Source organism: Muntiacus reevesi, chromosome 3, assembly GCF_963930625.1.
Source record: "Muntiacus reevesi chromosome 3, mMunRee1.1, whole genome shotgun sequence".
In the NCBI taxonomy this organism is placed as follows: Eukaryota; Metazoa; Chordata; class Mammalia; order Artiodactyla; family Cervidae; genus Muntiacus; species Muntiacus reevesi.
Window position 1 is genome coordinate 100,796,711 of NC_089251.1, and position 12,933 is coordinate 100,809,643.

General features: G+C 36.5%; 1 protein-coding gene across 6 annotated transcripts in view; it reads right to left on the minus strand.

The window, feature by feature from the left end:
* ANAPC1 (anaphase promoting complex subunit 1) overlaps positions 1 to 12,933 on the minus strand; it is a 108,830-nt gene that overhangs the window by 34,192 nt on the left and 61,705 nt on the right. For all 6 annotated transcript variants that reach the window (XM_065929838.1, XM_065929837.1, XM_065929840.1 and 3 more), the window contains exons 31-38: positions 12,032 to 12,166; positions 11,774 to 11,856; positions 10,637 to 10,715; positions 9,780 to 9,854; positions 4,261 to 4,337; positions 3,637 to 3,727; positions 3,486 to 3,539; positions 2,442 to 2,635 (exon numbers count right to left, since the gene is read on the minus strand). In XM_065929838.1, the coding sequence (XP_065785910.1) occupies positions 2,442 to 2,635; positions 3,486 to 3,539; positions 3,637 to 3,727; positions 4,261 to 4,337; positions 9,780 to 9,854; positions 10,637 to 10,715; positions 11,774 to 11,856; positions 12,032 to 12,166 (788 nt within the window). The remainder of the gene's footprint in view (positions 1 to 2,441; positions 2,636 to 3,485; positions 3,540 to 3,636; positions 3,728 to 4,260; positions 4,338 to 9,779; positions 9,855 to 10,636; positions 10,716 to 11,773; positions 11,857 to 12,031; positions 12,167 to 12,933) is intronic.

Consider the following 12,933-nt stretch of genomic DNA (forward strand, 5'->3'; position numbering starts at 1 on the left):
GCAAGGAGGGGAAATGAGGAGTACTTGCTTAGGGGGTATAGAGTTCTGGAGTACATCAAGGCTGTATATTGTCACCCTGCTTATTTAACTTATATGCAGAGTACATCATGAGAAACGCTGGGCTGGATGAAGCACAAGCTGGAATTAAGATTGCTGGGAGAAATATCAATAACCTCAGGTATGCAGATGACACCACCCTTATGGCAGAAAGTGAAGAAGAACTAAAGAGCCTCTGGATGAAAGTGAAAGAGGAGAGTGAAAAAGTTGGCTTCAAACTCAACATTCAGAAAACTAAGATCATGGCATCTGGTCCCATCACTTCACAGCAAATAGATGGGGAAACAATGGAAACAGTGGCTGACTTTATTTTGGGGGGCTCCAAAATCACTGCACATGGTGATTGCAGTCATGAAATCAAAAGACGCTTACTCCTTGGAAGGAAAGTTATGACCAACCTAGATAGCATATTAAAAAGCAGAGACATTACTTTTGTCAACAAAGGTCCACCTAGTCAAGGCTATGGTTTTTCCGGTAGTCATGTATGGGTGTGAGAGTTGGACTATAAAGAAAGCTGAGCACCAAAGAATTGATGCTTTTGAACTGCAGTGTTGGATGGAGAATATTCTTGAGAGTCCCTTGGATTGCAAGGAGATCCAACCAGTCCAACCTAAAGGAGATCAGTCCTGGGTGTGCATTGGAAGGACTGATGCTGAAGCATCATTGGAAGCATCACTGGAAGGACTGATGCTCTTCACACACATGAGGCCAATACTTTGGCCATCTGATGCAAAGAGCTGACTCGTTTGAAAAGACCCTGATGCTGGGAAAGCTTGAGGGCAGGAGAAGGGGACGACAGAGGATGAGATGGCTAGATGGCATCACCGACTCAAAGAACAAAAGCGTTTGAGTAAGCTCCGGGAGTTGGTGGACAGGGAGGCCTGGCGTGCTGCAGTCCATGGGGTGGCAAAGAGTCGGACACGACTGAGAGACTGAACTGAACTGATAGCGTTTCAGTTTTGCAAAATGAAAAGGCTTTGGAGATTGGTTGTACAACAATGTGGATATATCTAATATTACTGACTATACATTTAAAAAAGTTAAGATGATTAATTTTATGTACATTAAACCACAAATAAAAATTTTTTAATGAATAAACCAATATGAAAATGGGTAGCAAGAGATTTGGCCATCACCAAAGGACATTTTCAGTTAGCCATCAAAGCTATAAAAAGGTGCCACATACCATTATTCAAGAAAGTGGAACTTAAAAACAAAATGAGATACTACTATCCAATGGCTAAAATAAAGGCTAAAAACAGCAAGTGATGACCAGGATGGGGAGTAACTGGAAATTTATATGATGTTGATGGTTATATAAAATGGTAAAACCACTCTGGAGTACTGATGGCATTATCCACTGAAATATAAAAGACATACACACCCAATGACCCAGTTCTACTCACAGATCTATACACAGCAAAATCAAAAACATGTACAAGAATATTCCTAACAGTTTCAAACTAGAAAACAAGCATATCCATCACTAACAGAGTACATGAATAACTGTGGTATAACCATACAGTGGGATTCAACAGCACTGAAACATGAATAAACACTATCTGCAACATGAATGAATCTCAAACACAATGCTGAGCTAAAGGATTAAAGTACGTAAGGACATAGTATATGATTCCATTTTAATTTCAAAACCAGTCTAAAGTGTTAGAAGCCTACAGGGCAGTTATGTTTGGGCAGAATAAAGTAACAGTAAATTGGAAGGGGTACAGCAGTTGGAGATGGATATTCTGAGTGACATCTTGCTCTATGGAAGAGCTAAGAGATTCTCAAATTGTAGGTAGTTCATTAAGTCATGCCCCTATGACTTGCACAGTATTCTGTAAGTGTATTTTATCCAAAACAGATCATTAAAAGCCAGGGAAGTCATATAAAAGGATGAGGTGGTTAGGAATGACAGGTAGAAAGAGAGCAAGAAAACTGAAACCAGCAAATCTCATAGGCTTTGGCGACTGACAGTGTTCATGCCTTTTATGAGACAGCAATTTAGTAGAAGTTAAAATCATTCAAGAGTGGGGAACAAGAAGTGATACAACGAAGTACTGAGTACAGACTCTTCTGAGAAAGGCAGTGATGCCACATGCGTTACAGAGAGGATGGTAACTCTCCTAAAGAAGAAAAAAGTTTGTCGCACCGTCGTGTCCAACTGTTTGTGATCCCATGGACTGTAGCCCACCAGGTCCTGGGCCCATGAATTCTCCAGGCAAGAGTACTGGAATTGTGCCACTCCCTTCTCCAGGGGATCTTCCTGACCCAGGGGATTGAACCCAGGTCTCCTGCATTGCAGACAAATTCTTCACCAACTGAGCTACTAGGGAAGCCCCCCATAGTGGGGCATAAATTAACTGACGGTTAAACTATATTACCTGCCTCCTCCCAAAAATAGAAGTCCGAGGGCCATGTGATGGGCTAAGTGGAAACCATAGTTCATTTCACCACCTGTTTTCATGTGTAAGAAGCGACAAAGCTGCAGAACCTTCAGGTTCCCCGAGCCAGCCATCACCATGGCAAGAGACAGCAGCACCACGCTCAGGCAAGTCTCCAGGTTGTAAGGACCTGTCTGGAGACACAGAAGATGACACCCACATCAGCTGTGCTACACTTTATCATCAAAACTAAAGCAGCCAGCATTAGACTGCAGATGCTCACAACTTAAACAACTGAAAAATATTTTCTCTGATTATGAAATTTAAGTTCCAGGTGGAAAATTCAGACAATAAGGTATCAAGAAGGAAATAACAACTACTTGGAATACTAAAAGTTATAAACATTTTGGCTTTTTCCCCAAATCTTACCTATAGTATCTATCTTTTAAATGGAATTGAGATATTATTACATATAGTATTTTTAAGTTTTTAATCTATTCTATTATAAGCAATCTTCACTAGTAAAAATTCTTATACAACATGCTGTTGATAGCTCCTCTATATAACAATGCAAATATACCGTAGTCCACTTTTTGACTACTTTTAGATTTTTTTGATGCTGCCAATTTTCTAATATAAATAATGTTAATTAAATGTGTTTTTTTAACCAAGAAATAAAACCTTGTGGTCTTACGATCATCAGAGCAGCAATCCTCAATAGCAACTGTATTTTTTCTAGGTAATTTCTCCAACAAGCAGTTATCAATATTCAGTACTGAGAATGGCATAAGATATGAAAATCCATGAAGGTCATGGCTTTTCTTAATTATTCTCTCATCATAAGAAATAAATGCCTTTAAGGGTAGTCACATTCTCAACTAATATCCCAGAACTAAAATACAAAGATGAGCCAAAGCCTCAAATCTCCCATTCTAAATTCAAAGACTGTATAGATATTTGGCAACACATAAGTAGTTGAATTGTCAGTGAATTTTCTTCAAGTTTAATTTTATTCCCAAGGAGAACCATCATAAAAAGACTTACTACAGAAGCATTAGGTGCAGACAAATAAGTCATAAAATCTTTTGCAAATTTATGCTGGAAAAAAACAAAAGAAAAAATTGTAGGTTAAAAGACGCATACTAAGGCTCTGTAAAAAAGAAAACAGAACAGAGTAGATGAAGATATTTCTTACCAAACAGTTAAATGCTGATAAGTTTTCTGAGCCAGCAAATCGAAAACCCAGAGACAAACAAGCTCCTGCAATGATGTAGACATGTGCCTGCCTGAAAACAGATCACAACAGATTGAAATACTCTCCTTGCTTTGCTTTAAAATTCATTTTTACTATCATCTGGGGACGCAAATAATGAATACTCCTGTTCTCTAAATTAGTTTATTTCTGGGAATGCGCAAATGTGCCTATACTCAATCAACTGGGCAGGCTTCCATCTGCTTTTCTTCAGAAGCACCACGCGGCTCTAGCAGATAAAGTCTGCCTCACGCCTGCACTGTCTCATGTGCAGCAAAAGGCGATAATTTCTAACAATCACTGAGAATTTTTTTAATGAAAAGGATTAAAAAGGAATATATACAAGTTAAATCTCTGACACTGTTTTATGAGGGTAAAATTCTATGCTCTAGAGAGTGAAATAAAAAAACAAACGTCTGAACATCTAATAAACCATGGTTAGGAACATAGGGAATTTAGAATAATCACTCAAATCAAGGCCAGCATTTCTCTTGCACAATAAATTTCAACTCATTTATCTGACAGATACTGGAATAGCTAATGTGTATTAGATATTTCAGGACTTACGACAAAGTTTCCAAATTCAAATCCTCTGAGCAAGGCAATTCAATCTCACTGAGAGAGATACTATTTTCTCTTATAATCTGTCAAGACAGAAAGCAGAACACTTGGATATTAACATTCAAGTTACAAGTATCCAATAATCTGAATAATAACATACTGCTTATGGTCATATTTACATAAGCTTTACCAAACCATCTCATTCAAAGGCCTTTATTTTAATCACACTGACTGCAATCCAATTTCAGATCTAAGATGGGGCAAATACCTCAACAGCACTGAACAAATAAAAACTGGACAACCTGAATATATTCTGAAGCAATAACAGAGTAATAATATTTCACGCCAGTGAACTGAAATGCAAAGATGACGGCCACAGAGGAGACCTGCGGCAGGAGTGAGGGGAAGCAGCGGGCAAGTAGGAAAACGCAGTTGGAGAGAACTCTTAACCAGAGACATATATTTCTGACTCATGAATGTTTCCAGCATTAAGCCCCTACCTATCTACCGAAGATAAGGTTAGTTACCATATTAATCACCTAAACTGTCAATATGCTAATTTGTTAACTATTGCTTAGAAACCCATCTCTTTCCTTTTAGTATGAACAGGAATTTATTTTTTAAAAAATACAGAGAATATCTAACTTCAAAACCACGAACTGATTTCACTTAAATACAAATAAAAAAGATAAAGCTATATATTTTCTAAAACTTATGAAGGAAGCATATAGAAGACAAACTATGAAGATTTATTTATTCCTGACTCTTTTTAGAAGACATTTCAGGATGCTTTCTGTAATAAACCAGTAAGTATTCAGAGTCGCTTATGATACAATCTTCTTATGTACTGGACACCACCAAATCAAGAAAAAAACCTTGAAATACCCTCTCCCTCTCATAATCTCAATGAGGTAAGCAACTATGCTGGCTATGTAATACAGGCTGATAACTACTTCCATCTTTCTTCCTCTTGTCTTTATTTTTAACTTGGAATGTATCTACTTAGAAATTGAATGACATTCTGAAAAACTGATATAACTCCAAAGTAAGCAGTTAATATATACATGGATAACCTAATTATAACATTCACTATATAAATTAGCAATAATATCATACAGGAATCAAATATTTCTATTTTGAAAGCAGGCAGTTACAAGTTCCTTTTTATCTTCAAAAGCATATAGACTGGCACTTAAAGGCCTAGGCTCTAATCAAAGCAGGGCCACACATTAGCCCTGGGACCACATCTGCAAAACAAGCAAAAATTATATTCCTACCTTCTAGGTTTCTGTGAGAATGAGAAGACTTAACCTACTCAAAGCTCTTAAAATTAATACCTGGCACATATTCTTTGTGTTAGCTGCTATTATTATCATTATTATAGATCTGCACCATTCCTATCACATGATCACACTTGATCATAAACCACTTAAAAGCATCACTAAAAACTTGAGTTATAATAACTGTGTGTGGGAGGCGGGAAACAGCCTAGCCCTTGTTGTCTTTTCTACAGCCTCCTGAGTTTAAAAAAAATAGTAAGAAATGTAAGGAGGAATCAAAGGGAAACATGTAATCACTTATAAGCAGGCTGAGGCGCACAGGCACGAACAAGAAAAGACCACCAAACTGCTCGTTTTTTCCCATAATCTATATTTATTTGGCTGTGCTAAGTCTTAGTTGTGGCATATAGGATCTTTCAGTTGCAGCCTGTGGGATCTAGTTCCCTGACCAGGGATCAAACCCGGGCCCCCTGCACTGGAAGCGTGACATCTTAGCCACTGGACCCCTAGGGAAGTCTAAGACAAAAATTCCGAGCTCTCAGGACTTCCCTGGTGTTCAGTGGCTAAGACTCCACACTCCCGGTGCAAAAGGGGCCCAGGTTTGATCCCTGGTAGGGGAACTGGATCCCACATGCTGCAACTAAGAGTGTGCACGCCACAAATGGAGATCCTGCATGCCACAACACAAAGACTGAAGATCCCGCACGCCACACCCGAGACCCAGCGCAACAATATAAATAAATAGTGAAAAAAAAATCTCAAGCTCTGAAGGCCTAACAGCCGGTTTCAGTTTTGCCCCACCTCTTACTAGCAAGGGTGGTTTTGGACCAGTCTGTCCTCTCTCAACCTAACGGTGAGGTACTGAGCTCTAGCTACTGTGTGAGAGTTGCTAGAAATGAAAGATGGAAAAGATCCGGTAGCCGGCCTTGAGGAGTCCTGACATACAATAATCAAAAGTAGCACATCATTCCCACCCATACACTGGGGGCAATACTTGAACAATTAATAGCACAACACTGAAGAAAAAAGAAAGAAAGAAAGAAAGAAAAAGAGAAACAGGCTGCCGAGTACAGCTTTTTTAGGAAGATGTCAGTTACTGTATTTGATACATGCCTTAAGTTCAAACAAATAAGCAGTTTATAAAGTGACCTTTTTAACCCATTTTTGAAGCTAAGTTGCTTCCTACAAGTGGCCCAGCTACAGAATCAATGAGATAACTGGGTGGGAGCTAGGAGAAAGTAGAGAGAGAGGCATATCAACCAACAGAACTGTGAACCTGTTATATACCCTACTGGGTAACCCTAATATAGTAAAGACCAAATTCAAAATTATTAAGTCTGAAGTAAAAGGAATGTCAGAGAGATAACTATATTAAAGTTCAAGGACTACATTTCCACAAAATTTTTAAAAAAGAAGTTACATAAAAAAAGAACTTACATGAATTTTCACTTTCCATTTGAAAAGTTATTTGTGTACATGTTTAACTTCATTTTGAAAACTAAAAAACTAAACAAAACTAAACTTACTAAAGTCTTCTCAAAATCAATCTACATGCCAGATGCATCTTAAATGTAGCACAGAATTTAGGATGGTGTCTTGCATTTGCAAAGGACTGACAAACATATGCTGAATGAAGGAATAAAAGAAAAAGTATAATTTCATCCTACAATATACATTTAAAAGCATACTTACCAGAAGAACTGCTACTTCTGACATCTAAATATGCAAGGAGTTAAATGTCTGCTTAACTCACGAACCATGTGACGAGGGCAGACCCAGCCCCCACAGAATCAAAGAACTCAACTGAGATTAGAACTGGCACCCAAGAGACAGGGTTTGACATTTGATTCTAAGTAAATTAACTGCTGCTTTAAAGCAAAATGATGTGTGTGTGTATGTATATGTATTTATGTATACACACACATAAAGATAAGTATGCATGTATGTATGTATGTATCAACACTCCATAGAGGAATACAACAGACACTAGAGTCTTCAAAAAGCAACATGCACATTTTTACTCTGTTACAAATATTTTCTAATTTTCCTTGTCATGGCTTCTTAGATACAGCCATCATTTAAAAGTGGACATTTAATTTCCAAATACATGGGTTTAAATATATATATATATACAATGTCTCAGACACAAATCAAAATTACTTCAGGTAAGAAAAAGAAACATGACATACTTCCAGAAGAAAAGACCACAGAAAATCATCCTGAAATGACCACACTCTTGGCATGAGAAGAGAAGGATTTTAAAGCAGCTCTTCTAACTGGAAGGATAATATGCTCATAATTAACGAAAAGATAGAAAATCTCATCAGAAAAAGTATGAAACTTAAAAAAAAAGTTATATTAAAAAAAGAAAAAAGTAGAAATTATTTAAAAAGGAAAAATGCAAATTTTACAACAGCAAAGTACAAAAATGAAAATTTTAAATTCACTTAATGGACTTAAATAGGAAAATGAAATGACTGAAAAAGAGTAAGTGAACATAAAGATAAATTTCATAGAAACTATACAATCTGTAGAAATGGTATAAAATACAATAGTCATCTGATTTTTGACAGAGGAATCACAGGAATACAATAAGGAAAAGAAGGAATACAAATGGCGCTGGCACAACTAAATATCTATATTTTTTTAAAAAAATGGAAGCCTTAACCCTTATCCTCATATCATAAACAAAATTACTGAGATAAATTACGTAATTATACATAAAAGCCAAAACACTGGGCTTTAGAAAAAAAATCTTCAGGTTAGTCAAATTTTTTTCCCAAGGACACAAAAAGGCAACAACTATAAAATTAAAAACTGATAAATTAGGCATTATCAAATTTTTTTTAATTTTATGCTCATCAAAAATGTTACTAAGAAAATGAATGGACAAGCCATAGGTTAGGAGGGATATTTGCAAAACATTTATTTGATAAAGGACAGGTTTCCAGAATATATTAAAAATTCTAGCAACTCAGTAAGACACACAAAAAATTTTTTTAACAGGAAAAAGATATAAATAGACACTTTATAAAAAAGACATATGAAGAAGCAATAAGCAAATGAAAACTTTCTCAACATGCAAAATGAAACTACAGGAAAATATCATTATGTATTAGCGAGCAGAGCTAAAATTAAAAAGACTAACACCACGCTGGCAACATGGGCAGCAGTCAGCATTCTCATATACCATTGTTACAAGGGTAAAATGGTGCAATGTCTATGGAGAAAAGTTTACCTGTCCTTAGAAAACTAAATATACCGTCCACTGTATGCCTTAGTAGTTCCAATCCTAAGTAAACACTCAAGAGAAATTAAAATATAAGTCCACGAATTATATTTATGGTAGCTTGATAATAACCAAAACCTAGAACCAACCCAGGTGTGAATGGGAAAAGAGAAGAGAATTCTCAAAAGAGAATGGAAAAAGAAACTGGTATATTCATACAACAGGATACCACTTAACAACAACGGCTGAACTACTGACACACTCAGTAGTATCTCAAAACCACGCTGAATGAAGGAAGTCTTATACAAAAGGGTATGTACTGTGACTCCATTAATAAAAGTTCTACATCTGGCAAGCTTACACAGTAAAACATTAACTGCAGAAGCTAACTGGCTGTATGGGTGTTTGTGTAACATTCTTTCAACCTTTACTTTGGAATTTTCTTACTAAAACATTGGCGGAGCATTCTAACACTCTTAAGGATTTATTTTCCAAATAAAACAGTAACAAGGACATGGACAGTTAATTAAAGGGCAATATTTAGTTACAATATTTACAATATTTGGAGTTTTTACAAGAGTCTTTTACAAGACTCTTTTTTTTTTACAAGAGTCTTTTTTACAAGAGTCTTTTACAAGAGTCTTTTACAAGAGTTTTAAAGAGTTTTTAACTACTTGGCTTACTGGGTAAATGCCATAAAATAATTAAAACATGCCATAAAATAATTAAAACAACTTATTATATACAAGACAAAAAATTGTCACAAAGTACTAACTTTGATAAATGCATACTTAACCAGAATAAAAATGTCAAAAACACTTAGGTTTCTTTAAGCAAGGTTGTGCTCTGTGCTCAGCATACAATCTTAAAACGGAAGTTCCTGTGTTTCGAAGAAATATCATAATCATCAATATTGTCTTCAAGAGAAGAAGTATTTTATAGGGTTTTAGAAAATCCCAAGAAATCATAATTTTACATGATTAAAAATAAAATAATTATTTATCATACATACGTACTTGAGGAACGTTGCTATCAACCCACTTGGAATTTGGTAAAATATCATCCCACAAAATCAGGCATCGAGCAAGCGTCTTAAAAACAAAAAAATTAATTACAGCAGGGAAAGTTCACAGATTTTGTACTTGATAATACCAGTAACAGAACAATTTAAGAATTAGTTCCCAACTGATAGAAATTTTCAAAATAAAGCTAAGTATATAGTATCAACCTAAGCCACTCACTAAAATAAACTGAAGGTTTATTAGGCTGGCCAAAAAGTTCATTCACATTTTTACATAAGACGTTACAGAAAAATCCAAATGAAACTTTTGGCCAACCCAACAGATGTATCACAAAAAAATATAAAATTGAGTGGATCACAATCGAAGTTTGGAGGAGCTGGAGAAAAGTTTTTAAAACTTGCCCCATTAATGAAAAGACATAAGGAAAACAATCAGTCTACAGAATTTAAAGCCTATCATATGCTAAAAACATACATTTAAATATCAAGAGGAAAATTCTGAGGTAGTTATGTCAAACAATTACTGTCGCTAATTATACCTTTAATAGTATTACTGTATTCCTAAAAACAATGAACAAATGTAAAATAAAGTAGTAATGAAGCCCCACTGAGTTGCTGCTCATTAGGAACTTTGAATAATAATGTGAAAAGTTAAAATGTTAGTCCAAGTATTACCTATCAATGTGGTTGCCTTACTTAGGAATTCCTACAGCTATATTTGGGAATATTCAAAAGAATACTAAAAATGATATACATACATGATGGATTAACAATAAAGGCTCGCTTATGGAGACGTTTTATATAGACTCCTCCCTCAAATTAAGAGAAATGAAAGCCTGCGAAGTACCATACCCTCAGTAAGAGGAACTCTGGCTTCACAAAGTCCAGCAAATACATGGTATCGGGAGCCCGGAGCCAGTCTGCAATGGACCTGTTGGTGGTGGACCAGCAAGCGTTATTGCTCAAGGAGAGAGTCAGACAGTCAAGCATCACAGACAGACCTCAGGAACTTCCTTTCCACTCCAACTGCTGCTCTATTTTTTCCCCACAATGCTTCACATCCTCCAAAGTAATATCTGGTACATATGTATGCCTTACTATAACCTAAATATTTGTTTTATTCACTGAAATATCTCCAGTGCCAAGAAGGCAATGACGTATACTTTCACGTAAACAGTAGAGGAACAAATCTGCTTTTAAATCCTTAATTTTGCAAACATTCACTTTGTCTAAAAAATGAGTTTACAATAATGAAAAATTTCTTGAATCTCAAACAGTGCTTTTAAATCAAAAGACTTAAACCCAACTTACTCTTCTATGCAAAATGTAAAAGAATAAAATGCCAAACATCTACTTTCAAGTGCCAACACTAGTTATTGGGGTTGGGAAGGCAGAAGGTATGTATGGTCGTTAAGAAAGCTCTTGAATTAAGCAGAAACCATCTTTATGGATGGGAACCAGGAGTATAACAATGCTAAGTATTTCTGATTTTATCAGTTCCCACAACAACATGCAAAATTAATGAAAAGGAATTTGGACATTGTTTATCAGTGACATCAACTATAAAAATGAATAGAAACTGGCAAGCGTATTGTCAGATATTAAAATAACTTGCAGTTTTTGAGAGCACTAAAGTCAGGCTAATCTAGCACATAGTTTTACTGTGAGGTAAACACAGTAAGATAATTTAGTGTCACTACTGAGGTCAGAACGGGGCTTCCCAGGTGGCTCAGTGATAAAGAACCTGTAGGAGATGCAAGAGATGTGGGTTCAATCCCTGGGTCAGGAAGATCCCCTGGAGGAGGAAATGGCAACCCACTCCAGTATTCTTGCCAGAAACTTCCCACGGACAGAGAAGCCTGGCAGACTACAGTCCATGGGGTGGCAGAAAGTTAAGACATAATTAGGCGATGGAGCAATTCAAAATCAACTGAGGTCAGACAGGCAGTGACACTGTCATGGCAAGGGATGGGTGGGCAGACGCGGTACCTGTTATTGGTTTTTAAGTAGATCATGGCCAAAGCAAGAGTGGCACCTGGACAAGTCACATCCACATTTATGGTATCTCCTTCCTATCAAAAGAAAAAGTTTATTTGTGTAAAAGAGCTTTGAATTACTCTAAAATTCTTCTGAACGCTAGCCATGCTTAAAATTAACATATTTACAAATGCTGATGTGAAAACTACCATTTTTAAAATTAATTACTTAGTCTCCAGAACTCTGATCTATTGCTTGATCTGCACCTACCTTGATCTGGTAACTGGGTGACTTGTGTTTCTCTCTGTGCATCCCAGCTTGAAAGCGCCTGTGCCCTCCAACCATGTACTGATAGAGCTGCTCGGGCACATTGAGGTCCGACATACCTATCAGGTTACTGCCGTGCTGGATAACAAAGGAACAGACGTGTGAAAGATTTTACAGAGAAAGACCTGCTTGAACCGAATAGCTTCAAAGCTGGGTATTTAGGGGTTTTAATCAATTAAACATTTCTCATGAGTTAATACTCAGTTTACTAATAATTCACATTAAAATTATATAATATACATGCAAATTAATACTTTCATTTCATAAAATACACACAAGCTTCAAAATATACTTAATTTCACTAACAGTTAAAGAAACTGTTAGGTAGGTAAATGAAACCTGAACTATGAACATCTCAATCGTTTCATTATTGTGCCTGTGAACTATTCCAGCAATGATAACCATAGCAATAAATATAACTTTCTGAACACTTAACTGTCTTCTAGGTGCGATTCTGTGCACTTAACATGGGTTACCTTACTTAACATGAGGACAAGCCTATCAAACAGTTACTGTTTTCCAGATGAGGAAAGGGAGGCACAAAGAGATTACACCAAAGGTCACACAGCTAGTGAGGAGCAGCAGCAGCTCTAAATCAAGGCAGCCTGGTTCCACAGTCTAGGGAGCTGCTTAACTACTAGACAATACGGCAGTTACGTGACGTGACTCTCTGGTCAGAGCCAGAATTCAGGTCCCTATTCTCAGCGCGATGCTGTTTTCATTGTATCATCTGCCTCCTTAGCTCATGTGTCAGATGTGAAGAGTCAAAAACCTGACAGCTTTCTTTATATAATTTAGTTTCAGTATAACCCTGTATTGGAGGTTAATCAGAGAACCCACATTCC